The sequence below is a fragment of the Malassezia sympodialis genome, genomic scaffold, assembly GCF_000349305.1.
Source record: "Malassezia sympodialis ATCC 42132 genomic scaffold, msy_sf_2, whole genome shotgun sequence".
NCBI classification, from domain to species: Eukaryota; Fungi; Basidiomycota; class Malasseziomycetes; order Malasseziales; family Malasseziaceae; genus Malassezia; species Malassezia sympodialis.
In genome coordinates this window covers 308,001-324,281 of record NW_017387800.1, presented here as the reverse complement: position 1 = coordinate 324,281, position 16,281 = coordinate 308,001, and the positions used below count along the sequence as shown (strand labels likewise).

Sequence of the window (16,281 nt, the reverse complement as noted above, 5' to 3'; positions counted from 1 at the left end):
CTTCGGACCTGGAAACTGCTGTCGCGCCTTGAAGGATCTCTGGAGGATGCAGAACGTCTGGCTAATAAGTCGTGGCGACTCTGGCACACTCAGCAGGTCCGCGCCAGGAAGGCTCAAGTGCCGTCCTTTGAAGCGCGCCAAGAACTGGCGCCGCCGAGGCAGGTCACGCATACGCCCTCGGCGCTGTCTAAGACGGTAAGCGTGCCACCGTCCTCGACCCACGGGCATACTCTTTGGCCAGTTCACGTTGAGCCTACCCCTTCACCGCAGCCGCCTACGTTCGCCTCCGTGGTTTCGCAGGACAATGCACTCGAGCAGCACGTCTCGCCGGACATGCTGCATCTGACACCAAGTAATACACAGGTTTGTGGGATGCAGGGCTGCAGTGTTTATGCGGGAGAGGATCTACTCCTGCAGGCCCTGGGTCTATTCAATACACAACCCCCCCACGACGTGCCTTGGTCGTCTGAGAAAGCGCCTGGCACGGCACCTGCACCGCCCATGAACTACCCCAGCACGGTGCCTGCACCAGTGGCAGGCTCTTCTATGCCACAGATACCCACCGCCCAGCTGTCGTCCACGCAGCAGCTGGTCGAGCCGATGGCCGAAGCCGTGCCCGCCTCCGATCTGGACGAGAAGCCGACATGCAGCAACTGTGGTACGAATAATACGCCTCTGTGGCGCAGGAACCATCACACGTCGCTACTATGCAACGCATGTGGGCTGTACCTGAAAATTCACAAAACGCACCGTCCACTCAAGCTGCGCCGGCGACAGCAGCTCAATAACTTGAACAAAGCTCAAAACACGGAACGTGAGCGAGATATCAGTGCGGGATGTACCAACTGTGGCACCAAGGTTACGCCGCTATGGCGAAAAGGTGCCAATGGCGGTTTGCTGTGCAATGCATGTGGATTATACCAGAAGTTGCATCGCGCTGACAGGCCCGTGCGCTACCGAGCTGATGTCATTCGAAAACGCTCCCGCTATGACGGCCGGCCACGGGACAGTCTGGAAACATCCATTTCTACGGAGGACACGTCACCACAGGCGGTCAACGATGCCTCGCCGCTGACAGAGGACACGTCGATGTCGTCCTGGACATCCTCTAGCCTCCCTAGCATGACGCCGGTGCCTGAAGCGGCAGCGGAATCGTGCGAGTATGTGCAAGCAGCCCAGCATGTCCTGGAGCTCTCAAAGGAGCCCATATCCTCGCCAGCTGCGCTGGCGTGCTGCGAATCGGAGATTTGCACGGGCCCGATCCTCATGAATGACCCGCTTCAGGACCTGCATGCGTCTCAACCCTTTCAGGAGTTGGGGTCCGACACAGACATGCAAGAGTTTTTCGCACCGTCTACACAGTCTACCAAAGCTCCGTTGTGGCCTGTATGTCCGCCATAGGTACAAACCATAGCCTAGATCCCGTAGATACCCAGCCGATCCTCTGAGCGTGCTATCTGCTCCACGATTCTCCGCTGCGCCGTTGCGCGCGTCTGTGTGTTCTGCACAGCGGACGCGTGTACGCATTGGGACCGCGAACCCAGTGTGCGTCTGCCATACCAAAGTGGAGATTTGCAGCAACATGCACGCGCCGAGCTTGTGGTTGGTTAATTCGCCCAGCTGCTCCACCCTGGCGCGCGCCACCACGTGTTGGAAAGCGTACAACGCAGTTGTACGCGTAGGCCGCAGCGATCCATCCAGTTAAGCCAGGCAGAGTCCTCAGCGTGATAACCCGTGTAACGGATTCTGGGCAGCGTCTATTGTATCCGCGTGCCAGCCAGTATAGCAAGATCAGCGTGCTTCACGTGGCAGAGTTCCAATCCAACGACGCACGCCGTGATCCTACTCGACTGCGCGTTTGGCTAGTGTCCGCTTTCGCGCTGTCCTAGAACGTTGGTGTCTTGAGCTTAGGACAACGACCGCTCCCAGATACTAGACTCATCTAGGCATAGTCTGTCTGGCATGCCTCGTATCCCTGTGCGAGTGGAACCCTACAGCTCGCCTACCAAACAACATCGCCATTATAAAAGCAAGCGCGACCAGGTTCTTCGTGCACTCGGTAAGGCCGCATATATCAATGGCAGTCAGTTTGCCCTGCTCCTTGTATCAGCACGAGGCGATGTGGAAACGTACGCGAGTGAGGCTCTACAGAACCGGCTCGACCCATGGTTTGTACAGAGCGGTATTGCCCAAGAGGCCCGCGAGTTGGCACGAGGCACGCGCGCCAAAGAAGTCAAGTCAGGCACGCTAATGGACCACGACGATGTCCTACAGGATGCCGCTGTTGACTTTTCTCACGAATCGACACCGAGTATGAAGATGCCCGACGACCCCTTCATCGATACATGGGGCTCAATGGGTGCGGGTAAAGCGGACACTGACCAGGGCTGGTCGCAGCTGCTGAAGAAAGACACGGTCCCCGAGGACCCGGCGGCCGCCTATGAACATGCATCTATATCAGGTATCTGCAGCCCGGAGGTGTCGCAGGCGCCACGTATGTCGACGCCAATGCACCCGTCTACCAAACACACATCTATGCAGTCCCGGCACATGGCCGCACATGCGCCATATGCGATTGAGCTGAAGGATGAGGCCGCTCGTACGGCCTTTTTAGAGTTGCGGTTCAGTCAACTCCAGCAAGTTATGTGCAAGATGATCGCCAAGGAATGGATCAAAGTCATTGAGCCGAAAAAGCAGACCCGGTTTCCCTATAACAAAGGAGAGGCAGGTCGTCCAGGGTGGTGGCCAGCGGGTGTGCGGCACAAGGAGCCGGACCATCTGATGAAGCCAGAACGCCATGCTCTTTTACTCGCCATCTTGCGATCGACGCAGACGCGTGTCGCACGTTTGCAGCTGGCCACCGCCGAAGTGGTGGCGCTCATTAAGGCAGGCAAAGTGTCCTACCTCATGGATATTTATCGTGTCGGAAAGGAGGAAGAACGGTTACGTGATGAAGGGCTAGATACTGATACGCCTATCTCCCTCGAAGTGTCGTGCCTGGATGGCTGGGACACGAACACAAGTATGCCCAGACCCTCTGCGGACCTGGGACTATACGACAGGGAACCCAGGGACCTGCGTCGGGGGCTTGCACGCGTCGACGACGAAGAGCCTGCAGGTATGAGCGTATCGACCGCCTGGACGCCCACCGGAGCAGATCGATTCTCCCCGCGCACATCCGCGACCGCAGATCTACCGCCTACGGACCTTGCTATCCAGACACACGACTTAAATATGAACATGCGTATGCATGCCATGGACGTGCCGCATAGTTCGATGGGCCACTCACCCTTTAGCCAAGCTGCTGATCTCCCTGTCTTGTCCCCTGCGCCCATGCGGCCTGAACTCACCCGGAGCCAGTCCATCCACGCCACTAGTGCACTGGACTTCCCCATGGTGGCCAGCCCGGTCACGCAGGAGACGCCGCTTCCGATGGCTTACACCGGCAGTGGACAGGACATGCAGCGTTCCGCCTCGCTCAGCGCCGCCTCTGTATCTATGCGACCGACACGGTCGACACCCGCTCACCTACCCAATACCCCTGACCATTGGCCACTGCGTCCATCCCAACACGGTATGCCGTCGATCCATGTGGATGGTCAAATGGCAGAGCCCTCTCTCTCCATGGAGGGGCACCGCATGCCTGTAATGATGCACCCAACGTTCCAAGGGTACCACCGCCCTACCACATCGGCCACATGGGGACTTCCTGAGACGCCGATTCAGCGCCCCCATTCGGCTGTTGCCATGGGGCTGGGCATCCACATGTCGCCCGCGTCCGGCGACGTGCGTTTCTCGTCGTCCTTTGACTCGAGCTTCGCGTCCTCGCATCAAGGACCCGTGACACCAGCTCAAATGCCTACATCGGTGGCCTTACCGCCCGGCCACGCATACCCAGGTATGGCAGCGCACGGCGGATCGACGCCATTCCATGGCAATGGGATGGACCTATCTGCGCTCCCTACTAAACAGAGAGCCCATGATGAACTTCCGTTTCATCCGACTGAATGGCAGACGCATTAATCAGCAACAGTTCATGCATTTTTGTGTTTCATCTTTTGACACGAGCGCTCTAGAACAGAGCTGGTGTCGCAGTAGTGTCTATAAATGTGCCTTGTAGATGGCAAATAACACGATCGTTTTCCGAAACTACATGGCATACTTCTTCGTCCATTCACGACTGGTCTCGATAGCACTGGTGTGAGACGCATGTACATACGCCTTTTCGTTGGTCTTATAATGTTCCGCTACGTCGTTGGCAAGCGGATCGTCAGGGTTCGGGGCCGAGAGAAGGGCCTGGATCGATAGCAACACAGTGCGCACCTGAAGCGCAGGCGACCATTTATCTGCGGTAAGCAAGAGCGCACGAACCCTTTAAGATATCCAGGCAAATGCGGCCTAGCTTGTCTGCCAATGAGGATAGAGCAGCGTACCAATGTTGGGATGATAGATGCGAGTCAAGAAACGCACACGGGGTGGCGCCATCGGGTAATCCTCCGGAAGGAACAGCTCCAGTTTGAAGGAGCCGCCTAGCGAGGTTAGTTCTGTACTGCACGCACCTTCAAACGGGCTCTGTGCGGGACCCGACATGACAACATCAAAATACCGCAGATTGTCCTCATGAGGATACGCCATGATGCCCGGAGCGGGATCGGCCATGAGACGCTCCGTCTCCTACGGTGGTTAAATTCAATGCAGCTGTGCATACCTTGACAATGCGCTTCGGCAGAGCCATGGCGAAAGGTGGAAACCAACACTTGTCTCCGCAACTGGGGCGAGACACGGAAATATACGTGTACATCCAAGGTGGAGGCTACACACCGCACGGCGACCACAGCCTCCTAGCACCGGGTGCGGCGTCATGCCACCGTCGGCCTTTACATCGAGCGAGAAATCGCTCATCAAAACAGTCCTTTCCTCTTCATCGACGAAGATTATTACAGCGACACCAGCGCGTGTTTATATAGCGCATCCGACGCCTGACAAATGGTATTATGCAGGGGTGGAAGGCGCATTGGTGCTTGTGCGTGAGGGAGCCAACCTGTTCTACTTCCGTCTCGTGGACTTAAAGGTTCGTACGCTAACCGCTTATCTCTAGTCTCCAGGAAAAGTGGTCTGGGACCATGAGCTCTATGAAGACTTTTATTTCTATGAGGACAAGCCGTATTTTCACACCTTCGCCGGCGATGTGCGTCCTACGAACTCACACGCAGGAATATATGATCGGGCTGTGTTATGCAGATGAGGCGGGAGCGTCTCAACTGTACAAAAAGGTGCAAAATCGCGCGAAGTATGGTATGTCGTACATGCTTATGGACAGCCAAGTCGAGCTCCAGCTCATCGGGCTTTGGCTTTGCCAAAAAACTCACGAGTTTTATGGGATCGTCTTCGTCCAGCAACGACAAGGAGCGCGCTGCAAAAACATCGGATACTCACGATACCCCGATCAGCGAGCCACAATGGAATGGACTAGTCGAACAGCTAGGAAGCATGGGTGTCTCGGAAAGCGACATCAAAAACAACGAGGGCTTCCTGCGTGATCTGCTCGGTATGCGGGAGCGCGAGCATACCACTGCGAGTGCCAGCACGGAGAAGGAGGGCCTTGCGCCGCCTGTCACGAGCGTCGTGCCCATGCGTAATGCTCCACCGCCAGTCCCCTCCAGCGTTCCACCGTCGGGGCCCTCGGCTTTGCCCCCTGTGGCTCCACGCCCGGCTACCGCCGCTGCGCCGCCGCCGCCACCAGCGCGTCCTGGAACTGGTGCGCGTGCTCCGCCACCTGTGCCTCCGCCGCCGCCCAGCAGCGGAGGAGGCCGAGCCCCGCCACCTGTGCCTTCTCGGACTGGCGTCGCCAGCCGCGGCCCACCGCCTCCGCCGCCTGCTCGCCCTGGACTATCCACGACGGGTGGTGGTATCGGAGCGCCTCCGCCACCTCCGCCACCACCTCCAGCGCCTGCGATGGGGGCGGGTGGTCCGCCGCCTCCGCCGCCGCCGCCTCCCATGCCCGCGATGGGTGGTGGCCCGCCGCCGCCGCCGCCGCCGCCAGCGGCGCCGGCCGCTGCCGCGCCCTCCGCGCTTAATGGCATGCCTGCGCCACAGCCGGGCCGAGATGCATTGCTGGCCAGCATTCAGGGAAAGAGTGTCAAGGACCTAAAGAAAACAGACCCGAATGGGCCTCCGCCCAGGTCTGCTACCAGTGCACCAGCGGGCAGCGTAGCAGATGCACCAGCGGAATCTACGGGTGGCGCCGGCGGTGGCGACCTTGCCAGTGCTTTGGCTAGTGCCTTGAGCAAACGCAAAGGCAATATGGGGGGCTCAGATGACGAAGAAAGCGACGATGATTGGTAGACTTAGGTTTATAGTTGTCCATCAACCGTCATAACACACGTATCGGATAGAAGCAATATAGGCGTGTACGAATCAACTACATAAGCAGTTCCGGCATTCGCAAACAAAGTGCTGCGCCATCCGTAACGCGCTTTTAGAACAGCAGAGCTGCAATTTACTTCTTCTTCGAGGCCTTCTCGGCAGCCTTGGTGACCTTGCCACCCTTGCCCGAGGTCTTGTCAACCGACTTGATAACACCGACGGCCACAGTCTGGCGCATGTCACGCACAGCGAAACGACCCAGAGGGGGGTACTCGTTGAACGACTCCACACACATGGGCTTGGTGGGGATCATCTCCACCATGGCAGCGTCACCCGACTTGATGAACTTGGGGTTCTCCTCAAGCACCTTACCCGAGCGACGGTCGATCTTCTGGAGGATGTTGTTGAAGCGGCAGGCAATGTGCGCAGTGTGGCAGTCAAGCACGGGCGAGTAACCGTTGCTGATCTGACCAGGGTGGTTCATGACAATGACCTGCGCGTTGAACGAAGCAGCCTCCTGAGCGGGGTCGTTCTTCGAGTCCGAGGCAACGTTACCACGGCGAATGTCCTTAACCGAGACGTTCTTCACGTTGAAACCAACGTTGTCACCGGGGAGACCCTCAGGGAGCGACTCGTGGTGCATCTCAACCGACTTAACTTCAGTGGTGACGTTCGAGGGAGCGAAGGTCACAACCATACCGGGCTTGATCACACCGGTCTCAACACGACCGACAGGGACAGTACCGATACCACCGATCTTGTACACATCCTGCAGAGGGAGACGCAGGGGCTTGTCAGTGGGGCGGGTCGGGGGCTCGATGGCGTCGATGGCGTCCAGCAGAGTCTTACCAGTGACCTTGCCCGACTTGGTCTCCTTCTCCCAGCCCTTGTACCAAGGCATGTTGGTGGTGGCCTCGATCATGTTGTCACCGTGCCAGCCCGAGATGGGGACGAAGGCAACAGTCTTGGGGTTGAAACCGACCTTCTTGATGAAGTTCGACACTTCGCGGACAATCTCGTTGAAGCGGTCCTCCGAGTACTTGGTGGTGTCCATCTTGTTGACGGCCACAATGAGCTGACGCACACCCAGGGTGAAAGCGAGCAGAGCGTGCTCACGGGTCTGACCGTCCTTCGAGATACCAGCCTCGAACTCACCGGTACCACCGGCAATGATGAGGATAGCGCAGTCAGCCTGCGAGGTACCCGTAATCATGTTCTTGATGAAGTCACGGTGACCAGGAGCGTCAATGACGGTAACGTGGTACTTAGGGGTCTCGAACTTCCACAGAGCAATGTCGATGGTGATACCACGCTCACGCTCAGCCTTGAGCTTGTCAAGCACCCAGGCGTACTTGAACGAACCCTTACCGAGCTCAGCGGCCTCCTTCTCGAACTTCTCGACGGTACGCTTGTCGATACCACCGCACTTGTAGATAAGGTGACCAGTGGTGGTCGACTTACCCGAGTCGACGTGACCGATAACGACCAGGTTAACGTGCTGCTTCTCCTTGCCCATGATGAACTGAAAGAGTAATGAAGGTGGGAGAAAAGATGAGCTGCCCGACAGCCGGGTTCAAGTACTTTCGTTCTGGATTCTTCTGCCGAGTTTCTTTTTCTTCACTGGCCGTTTGCTTTTTTCCCACCCGTTTCCGCTGTAGATTTTGTCAGACAGGGCGAATCTCGAGAAGCGATTGGAGCATCCATGCGATCACCTGCAAAGAAGGGACATTGCTGCGCTGGCAAGGGCAGAGAGGGGCCGTTTCCTGCCAATAAAATTAGTGCTTGCATCGTGGAAAAAATCCGCTGAGTCTCCTATAACGTCACGTGTTTGAGTCATGCTTACACGTGCCTCCACTCTCCACATGAGCCACGACGGACACGCGAGTCGCACGTCCCTGCGCGGTACGACATGTGGCCAGGTGGACGACGTCCCAGCCATGCGGGGCCGCATGGAGGCCCCCCGGCGCCCCAGCCAGCGGGTCCATGGCAAGCAGGATACCCGCCCCCACCTGTGCCTATGTATGGCGCACCAGCGGCGCCGCCCAAGCAGCTACCTGTCGAGCCTGTCGCGGTCTTATCGCGACCGCATGTTTCGCTGCCGCCTGTGTCGGTGCAGCAACCTTTGCTGATGTCGACCTTTTCGTACGATGAAAATAAGATGTTGCATCTCGATGACAGTGCGAAGCGCTGGTATCGTGTCCCTCCGACGAAAGAGACGAGCGCGCAAGGTGCGGACCTGAACTATGGATTCGAGCGTTTCCAGGACAAACCCCATATCCCCGACCCGCTTGACTCGGTCCTGTATACCTTAATGTATCGGCCCAGTGCACAGCGGCCCTCCAAAGAACCTGTGATGCGGGCACCACAGGTACCCGTGGAGGCACTGGAGTCAGAGGTGCTGCGGGCGCAGATCATCACATGGCGGGGCATTATGACCAAACTTTGTACAGCCTGGAGCTGTCATGTACAGGCGCCACCCATGTTCCGCGAGGGATTTGAGCTCAACGTGATGATGGTACGTGATCCAACGCTGACGGCAGCTGGGCGATACCCTGATTATCGAGGAAGCGCCGCCGACGGTGCAGCAGGTGATGGCGATGCAAACCCGACCCAGCAAATCAAAGCAGGCTCTCCGCTCTACCTACTATGGTACGCCTTTTCTTTTAACGTGCAGGATACAGTTTTGAGTCCTACTGCACGCGCGATCGGCCAGGCCATGCGCCGGCCCAGGTGCCAAATGCGGCGAGTGTGTCGGGATGGGGCGGCGACGTGAATACAAACGTACAGTGGTGCCACATTGTCAAAACTAAGCTGGGAAGCAACCGTATCATTATGGGTGGTGAGGTGGACTGTGTGGAAACGCTGGATGCTGCGACGGACTCGGAGCGAGAAGGCACAGTAGAGCTAAAGACGAATCTGCCCGTCGTCACGCCGGAAGATCAGACGAAACTGGATATCAAGATGTTGCGTATATGTATGTGTGGGAAAACTGACGAAAGATATGCAGTCGTACCTGCTCGGGGTGCGTTCCGTTGTGATTGGGTTTCGGGACGCCCAGGGGACGCTGCTGGTAAGTCAAGCGCCATTGACCGCAGTCGCACCAAACGTATCGGACGGCGGACCTCCCGCGCCTTGTGCGGGGCCGACCCGGCCAGTGGAATCCGAACGACAACTTGGCCTATGGTGCGAATATTCTTGATTTCGTGCGGCAGCAGGTGCGGGCAGAGATGGAGCGATGGTGTCATGACTTTGCGCAGCAGGTGCGTGTGAACGAGTCCAAGTGGGGCCCGTATGCATGGCATGTGCATCGTACGACGCAGTCGTTTTTGGGGCATTTGCCGCTGCCGGCGCCGCAAGACGCAGAGCGAGACTACCCCGTATTCCGCCTGAGCTTCCGCCCGCCGTTCACAGAAGTTGTGCTGCGCCGCGTGCCTCCCGCGGAGCTCGCGATGGATGGGCGTCGGCAGCAGCGGTGCGGCCTGGTGCCGACCGAGTTTTACCGCTGGGCCACGATGCCCATGGCGGACATATTCACATGAGTTCATAGCTGTATACTACGTTCGCGACTTGGGGAGCGACGGCGTCGGGCAGCAGGTTGCGTCGCCGCACTCGTTCATGTCGCAGGCCAAGAGGCAGGCAGCCTTGCTGTCTGCCACTTCCTCCTTGACGAGATGGCCCTCGGGCGTGAGCAGATGACCGCCCTCCTCACTGCCGTCCTGGATGGCAATGCCGTTCAGGCGTGCCACCTCTTTGAGGCCGCCTGGCACAAATTCGGGCTGGATGGTCGACGAGTGGATGCCCCAGATGTGCAGGGAGCGGCGCACCTGATCGGCAATGTGCATGTACTTGGTCGACTGTTCGGCGGAGCAGTCCACAAGGACATGCAGACTCGCGACGATCTTGTTTTCGTTGAGCTGCCAAACGTGCAGCTCGTGCACGCCGAGCACGCCGTCTACGCGCAGCACGGCCTCGCGGACGCCGTCGAGTGACACCGTCGTGGGCACGCCCTGAAGCAAGATGAAGGAAGCTGACTTGACGAGAGGCAAGGCTGAGTGGAAGATGATACAAGCAATAATGAAGGAGATGAGTGGGTCCGCGTAGTAGCGCCACGAGAAGGTGGTGAAGAGGATGATCGCGCCGGTGCAGATGACGCCAAAGTTGCCGATCGCATCGCCTAAAACGTGCAGAAAGACACCAGTCATGTTCATGTTGCCGTGCGAATGACCGGACGGGCCCATGGACAGGCGGTGACGGCGCACCTGCTCCTCTGTCTCGACCTCGGCGTGGGACATGCGGCGGCGCTTGGAATGTGCGTGCGATGAGGACGGCGCCGCACCGTACGACGAGGAGGCCGCCTGCGAGTCGGACGAAAGGAGGTGCTGCTGTTCGCCAGCGGGCTTGGGCGCCTTGTCGTAGCCGAGGGAGTGGGCCTTGTTCATGACAAACGCGCGCGCCTGTGCAGGATGGCCGAATATTTCGTCGACGCTCTTGTCGTCCTCAGCGTCGTCGTCATGCTCGTGTTCGTGCGGTTCGGTGTGCTCGTGCAAGTGGTCGTGGCTGTGACCCGCCTCGACATCGTGGGCGTGGGCGTGACCTTGGCCGTGCGAGTGGCCATGGAAGAGAAACAGCCCCACAAAGTTGGATAGGAGACCGAGGCTGCCGACGATAATGACCAGTCTCGGATTGGAGACCATGGGACGAGTCACGAACCGCTCGATGGCCTCCATGAAGATGCTGAAGCACAGGGCCAGGAGAAATACACCGTTGAACAACGCACCGAGAATCTCGGCGCGCTGCCAGCCATATGAGTAGCTGGGGCTCTGGCCGCCCTTGTTGACGAGGCGGACGGCGTAGAGCGCCACAATCAGCGACATGATATCGTTCAGCATGTGGAAACTGTCCGCGATGAGCGCCAGGGAGCCGACCGCATATCCACTGATGATCTCGACGAAGAAAAAGACGATGTCGATGATCAGCAGGATCACGATCCTCGCCTCATTGTTGAGACAGCCCATGGTAGGCTGTGACACGCAGACCAGGCCCCTCCGCGTTGCCCAAAAATCGTGGAGCAGGCTGGCCGCTATGCACGACGCTGATTGGCTGGTACACCGATGCGCATCAGGACGCCAAGATGCCGAGAAATAGCGCCGCCGGCCCACAGCAAGGCGCTGCGCACCTACGAGTGTCGCGCTGTGCCTCACTCCGTCGTCCGGTCGGTCCACGGGCGGGTAGCGTGCATGGCGCTGTATCTATGGATGTATGGACACCAGGTGACAAGTCAAGCTACCGAGGCGCTTTGCAGCACAAGCTTCCTTGCCAAAGAGTGGCCTAGTCATTCTTGGACACACGCGTTGAGACGCCCGCCATGTTGTGCGGTCGCTCATGAGGTGGCGGCGTCCTTGCTCGTTAAACAATAAAGAGCGACAGCGTCCTTGTGCGCCGATTCTTCCTAGTGTCACGTGCGAGTCACGCTCACAGCGCTGCGCCGCGGCCGCTGGCGGCGTCCAGGCACTGCCGATGAGCCACTCGGTGGCGCAGGGCGGCAACTCGCGCGCGGTGCCCGACTTGCGCATCGATGCTGCACGAACTGAGGCACTCGCCGACGCCGTGCCTGCATCGCTCGCGCAGGTCCTGCGCGAGATCGGCTGGCTCCTCGTGCGCCGCGCGCAGCTCGCGAAGGAAGGGCGCCCCGTGTGCGAGTGCCTCCCGCTGCTGCAGCCCCTCGCCAAGGCATGCCGCACATATGCCGAGACGATGGAGCAGCTGCGCGATCAGCTGATGGTCGCAGACGCGGTGCTAGAGCACCTGCTCGACGGCACAGAGCCTGCGCCTGGCGCAGCGGATGCAGCGGCCGCGCCGATCGCGCCACTCGACCTGTACAGCGTCATGTCGACGCTGCCGGCCATGGGGTGGGATAGCGCGGCAGCTGAGGGCGCGGCGCCCGGTGCGCAGCCCGCGTCCGCCGCGCCAGCGCCGGATGTGCCTATGGCCTCGATCGATGCGGCGCTTGCGCAGGCCATGCCCGTCACCGCGGCGCCACGCGCTGGCACGAGTGCTTCTGATGCCATTGCCATTGACAGCGACAGCGACAGCGACAGTGATCCTGTGCAGGCCTCCGTCCAAACGGCGGCACCCGGCATGTCCGGCCCGGACCGCCAGCCCGGTGCACCGCCCGGAGACGACCTGGTGTCAGCGCTCCTGAGCGCGCCACTGCCGGCGGCGGGCGCAGCAGATGCTCCGGGGTCAAGCGCACCTGAAACGCAGGCGGCCCCACCTGAGAAGGCGTCGGCCACTGACGCACGGGGCGAGGCGTCCGCGCTCGACTTTTCGTGGCTGGACCTCGAGTCGCTCGGCGGCGCCGGCGATATGTTGGGCCTCGGCAGCGATGGGCTGCCCGAGGCGGGCGGACTGGCAGGTCTTGACCTGGGCACGCTACAGGACCTAACATGAAGCGAGCACGTCCTGCTGCACAGCGCGCAGCAGTGCTGCACTGGGGCTCGGTAGGCCGGGCGGCGCACGAGCGGCTTTCGCCTGCGCCCCGCGCACGACTGCAGCACACCCCGGCTTGTCCGGCGCTAGCAGCGTGCCGAGGTCGAGTGCCTGGATCGCGCTGAGCACCGTCGCCATGCTGACCGGCGCCGAGGACGCCGAGCGGCGGAAGAGTGAAAATGTGGAGGTACTGCGCTCGCGGTCCTGGGCCAGGTGCGTGTCGAGGCGCTGGAGCACTTGGTCGATGAGCGCCGACGAAGACGAGGGAGTGGCGAGCCTTCCTAGGCTCTCGAGCGGGGCACGCGTGCGTGCGAGCTCGTAGATGAGCCAGTGAGTGTCGGCGGGCGTCGGCAGGACGCGGTCGGAGAGCACCAGCGCGAGCGCGAGCGTGTCGAGGAGGGCGTGCGCGAGCCGCGGCAGATCGTCTGGCACGTCTGCCTGGCGCGCGGCGAGGAACTCTGCGGTGCCAAGGATCGCGCGCCACAGCGTGAGCCAGTCGTATTCAAGGTGCACGCGCTGCTGGGCGCACAGGAGCAGCGTGCGCTGCACGCACGCCAGTGCGGTGCGAAAGGCGGCGGCATCGAGGCGCTTGCGGCGGTTGTACTTGAGAAAGAGGGCCGTCTCGTCGAGCACGAGCACGATGAGTCGCCGTGGGCGCCCTGCGCCGCTCGTGGGCGGGAGCGGCAGGGGGTCAGCGCGGTCCCGACACAGCTGCACGTGCGCGAGAAGCGGCGACTCGTCGGCGAGGAGCTGTGTCTGCACGCGGCTTGGCTCGTTGTCGGTGGGACCTAGCAGCGCCAGCATGATTTGCAGGGCCGTGTGTGCATACGTCGTGGCGCGTGCGCTGCTTGCAGCGTGCGTCAGTAGGTAGGAGGCCATGGAAAAGAATGTCACGGCGAGCGGCTCGCCGGCCGGCGGGGCGAGGAGGGCCAGCGCCATGGTCTCGCTCACCTGGACCCACAGCCACAGGGCGAGGAGGAGCGCGATGCTGGGCGGCGGCAGGCCTGAGGCGGGCGGTGCGGTCGGTGCAGGCGCCGCGCCCAGCCATGCCCAGGACCAGGCGGGGCGCGCAGGCGCCGACGCGGCGTGGGCGCTGGCCTGGTACGCTTCGATGATGCGGCGCGCTTGCACGGACCACGCCTGGGCCATGCGCGCCATGTCTGGCGAGGTGGCGCAGGCGCGCACGCGACGCTGGTACGGCTGGAAGCCTGCGTCGCCGATGGTCGCAGACGACACAGGATCCACGCCCAGGCTCGCTGGGGCGTGGCCGGCGGTCGCGAGGAGCGCGGTCAGCAGCGAGGCCTCGCAGAGCAGATCAGCGCCCGTTTGGCTGTGTACGACGCTCATCGCCGCGGTAAACAGGTCGCGGTGCAGCAGGTACGTCGCGAGCGAAGACGTGCCTGTGCACGCAGTGAACACGAGCGCAAGGCGGAGTGTGGCGCGGAAGCGGCGCGCGTGCCATGCGGACGGTGGCGCGCTGTCACGGAGCGTGCGGTCGATGGCTGCCACGAGCGTGTAGAACACGTCGTCTGCATCGGCCATGCGGCCCGCGAGCAACGTCACCACGTCCAGTGTGTAGTTGGTATAGGGCTTGGGCAGCAGCGCGAGCGCGAGCGCCAGGAGGGTCTCGACGGCATGGCAGCTGCGCGCCTCGTCGTGCGGCTCCTCGTCCCAGCACCGCAGCGCCTCCTTCCACAGGCCGGTGATGTTGTCGCGCCGGCGCGCAAAGCGCTCGTCGAGGAGGTCGGTCGGCTCGAGGTCGCGGAACAGCGCCAGCACCGCCCCGTGCTCGACGTCGAGCGCGAGGAGATCGTGCAGGAAGTGCGCGCGCGGTGCTGCGTTGGATTTCTCCGACGCGCGCATGGACGGCGACTCGTCCCTGTCCCATGGATGCTCACCCGCGAGCAGGCGCTCATAGCACGCGCGGAAGCGCCCCTCGGTCATCCGGGCGGCGAGGCAAGGTGCGGGGCAGGAAAATCGGGCGATTTTCGCGTCGGGCGATCGGGTCATGAGCGACCACGACGGTGAGCGGCCCCGGGCGCGGGCGCAGTTCCGCAAGCCGCGGGTGCGCCTGAACTTCTCGCGGCATGTCGCGGGGGCCGCGGCGACGGGCGATGGGCCGAAGACGAAGCCCTACATGCAGGGCTACGACCGCGAGCTCGACAGCGAGGACGACGAGACGGGCGAGGGCATGGCCTTTGAGGAGCAGCTGATTTTGCGGGTGCCTGACGGCCCGGGCGAGAATGGCGAGCTGGACGAGCTGCGGCGCGTGATCAAGCGGCGCGGCGAGTACAACGACGTGTGGTTCAAGTTCAAGGACTCGCGCCGCGCCGTGTTCCACATTGGGCAGCAGCTCTACGCCGCCAAGCTCGTCGACCTGCCCTGCATTGTCGAGTCGCACAAGACGCTCGATAACAAGCAGATCTTCAAGATCGCGGACATTTCGCAGATGCTGCTCATTGAGCGGCCGATCGCGAGCGAGGCCGAGGCGATCGCGAGTGGCGCGACGCGCAGTTCGCACGATGACTATATCTACCCCCACGGGATCACGCCGCCGATGCAGTGGGCGCGCAAGCGGCGCTTTCGGAAGCGCATCCACAACCAGTCGATCGAGACGGTAGAAAAGGAGGTCGAGAGCCTCCTCAATGACGACAAGCGCGCCGAAAAGGTCGAGTACGAGTTTGTCGACGCACACACGGCCGACCTGATCGAGCAGGAGCTCGCGCAGCAGAAGCTGGAGCGCGCGGACGACAAAGACGACGGGGCCTCGCAGGCCGGCGGCGACGGCGACGGTCTCGACGGCGACGCCCTCGACGACGAGGAGAACGTCGACCAGGACCTAGCCGCCGAACTCGATGCGGCGCTTGCGCGGGCGCAGGGCGGTGGCGAGTCGGGCAGCGACAACGACGAGGGCTATTCGGACGACGACGACCGGCAGAGCGCGCGCGACAGCGACCTGGAGGATCTATGGGACGACGACGACGACGACGAGGCGGAGGACGAGGCGGCAGGCACGGCGCCTCTTCCCGCGGAGGGCGACGGCGCCGCGGGCGACGGCGGCGATGCGGACGCGGACGACGACGACGGCGAGGAAGAGGCCGAGCGCCGCGTGCGTGAGTCGCAGCTCGAGGCCGAGTGCCGCGAGATCGACGTGCTCGTCAAGCGGAAGCAGCACGATGTCGACAGCACGATGAATGCGCTGCTGAAGAGCCGCCACCAGCAGGCCCTGCGCAAGCTGCAGACCGAGTACGACGCCAAGAAGCGGCACCTCAGCGACATCAGGGAGCTGCGGCGCACACTGCGGGAGGAGCGCGCGGCCGAGGCGGCCGCCGCGTCCAGCAGCACGCCGAGCGGCGCCCCACCCGAGGCGGCCGAGGGCGAGCGTGAGGCGGCGCCCGAGGCGCCTGCGTCCTAATGTACATAGGC

The 16,281-nt window shown here is 61.6% G+C and overlaps 8 protein-coding genes across 8 annotated transcripts; 4 read left to right on the top strand and 4 right to left on the bottom strand.

Moving 5' to 3' along the window:
• Positions 1–1,962: 1,962 nt before the first annotated feature.
• On the top strand, positions 1,963–4,023 carry MSY001_0482 (uncharacterized protein; the record flags this gene model as incomplete). The annotated part of the gene is made up of 1 exon (XM_018885569.1): positions 1,963–4,023. One exon carries the CDS (start codon positions 1,963–1,965, stop codon positions 4,021–4,023), a length of 2,061 nt encoding a protein of 686 aa, XP_018739111.1.
• Positions 4,024–4,149: 126 nt separating this feature from the next.
• MSY001_0481 (uncharacterized protein) lies at positions 4,150–4,735 on the bottom strand (the record flags this gene model as incomplete). Its single annotated transcript, XM_018885568.1, has 5 exons — positions 4,150–4,346; positions 4,372–4,407; positions 4,434–4,529; positions 4,560–4,674; positions 4,709–4,735. 5 exons carry the CDS (start codon positions 4,733–4,735, stop codon positions 4,150–4,152), a joined length of 471 nt encoding a protein of 156 aa, XP_018739110.1.
• A 755-nt stretch (positions 4,736–5,490) lies between these two features.
• MSY001_0480 (uncharacterized protein) lies at positions 5,491–6,345 on the top strand (the record flags this gene model as incomplete). The annotated part of the gene is made up of 1 exon (XM_018885567.1): positions 5,491–6,345. One exon carries the CDS (start codon positions 5,491–5,493, stop codon positions 6,343–6,345), a length of 855 nt encoding a protein of 284 aa, XP_018739109.1.
• Positions 6,346–6,499: 154 nt separating this feature from the next.
• On the bottom strand, positions 6,500–7,882 carry MSY001_0479 (uncharacterized protein; the record flags this gene model as incomplete). Its single annotated transcript, XM_018885566.1, has 1 exon — positions 6,500–7,882. The coding sequence occupies one exon, from the start codon at positions 7,880–7,882 to the stop codon at positions 6,500–6,502; it is 1,383 nt and encodes a 460-aa protein (XP_018739108.1).
• A 346-nt stretch (positions 7,883–8,228) lies between these two features.
• MSY001_0478 (uncharacterized protein) lies at positions 8,229–9,756 on the top strand (the record flags this gene model as incomplete). The annotated part of the gene is made up of 7 exons (XM_018885564.1): positions 8,229–8,268; positions 8,343–8,881; positions 8,907–9,015; positions 9,041–9,340; positions 9,366–9,436; positions 9,462–9,655; positions 9,687–9,756. 7 exons carry the CDS (start codon positions 8,229–8,231, stop codon positions 9,754–9,756), a joined length of 1,323 nt encoding a protein of 440 aa, XP_018739107.1.
• Positions 9,757–9,920: 164 nt separating this feature from the next.
• MSY001_0477 (uncharacterized protein) lies at positions 9,921–11,381 on the bottom strand (the record flags this gene model as incomplete). Its single annotated transcript, XM_018885563.1, has 1 exon — positions 9,921–11,381. The coding sequence occupies one exon, from the start codon at positions 11,379–11,381 to the stop codon at positions 9,921–9,923; it is 1,461 nt and encodes a 486-aa protein (XP_018739106.1).
• Positions 11,382–12,807: 1,426 nt separating this feature from the next.
• MSY001_0476 (uncharacterized protein) lies at positions 12,808–14,799 on the bottom strand (the record flags this gene model as incomplete). The annotated part of the gene is made up of 1 exon (XM_018885562.1): positions 12,808–14,799. The coding sequence occupies one exon, from the start codon at positions 14,797–14,799 to the stop codon at positions 12,808–12,810; it is 1,992 nt and encodes a 663-aa protein (XP_018739105.1).
• A 64-nt stretch (positions 14,800–14,863) lies between these two features.
• On the top strand, positions 14,864–16,242 carry MSY001_0475 (uncharacterized protein; the record flags this gene model as incomplete). The annotated part of the gene is made up of 3 exons (XM_018885561.1): positions 14,864–16,101; positions 16,163–16,188; positions 16,223–16,242. 3 exons carry the CDS (start codon positions 14,864–14,866, stop codon positions 16,240–16,242), a joined length of 1,284 nt encoding a protein of 427 aa, XP_018739104.1.
• Between the last annotated feature and the right edge of the window lie 39 nt (positions 16,243–16,281).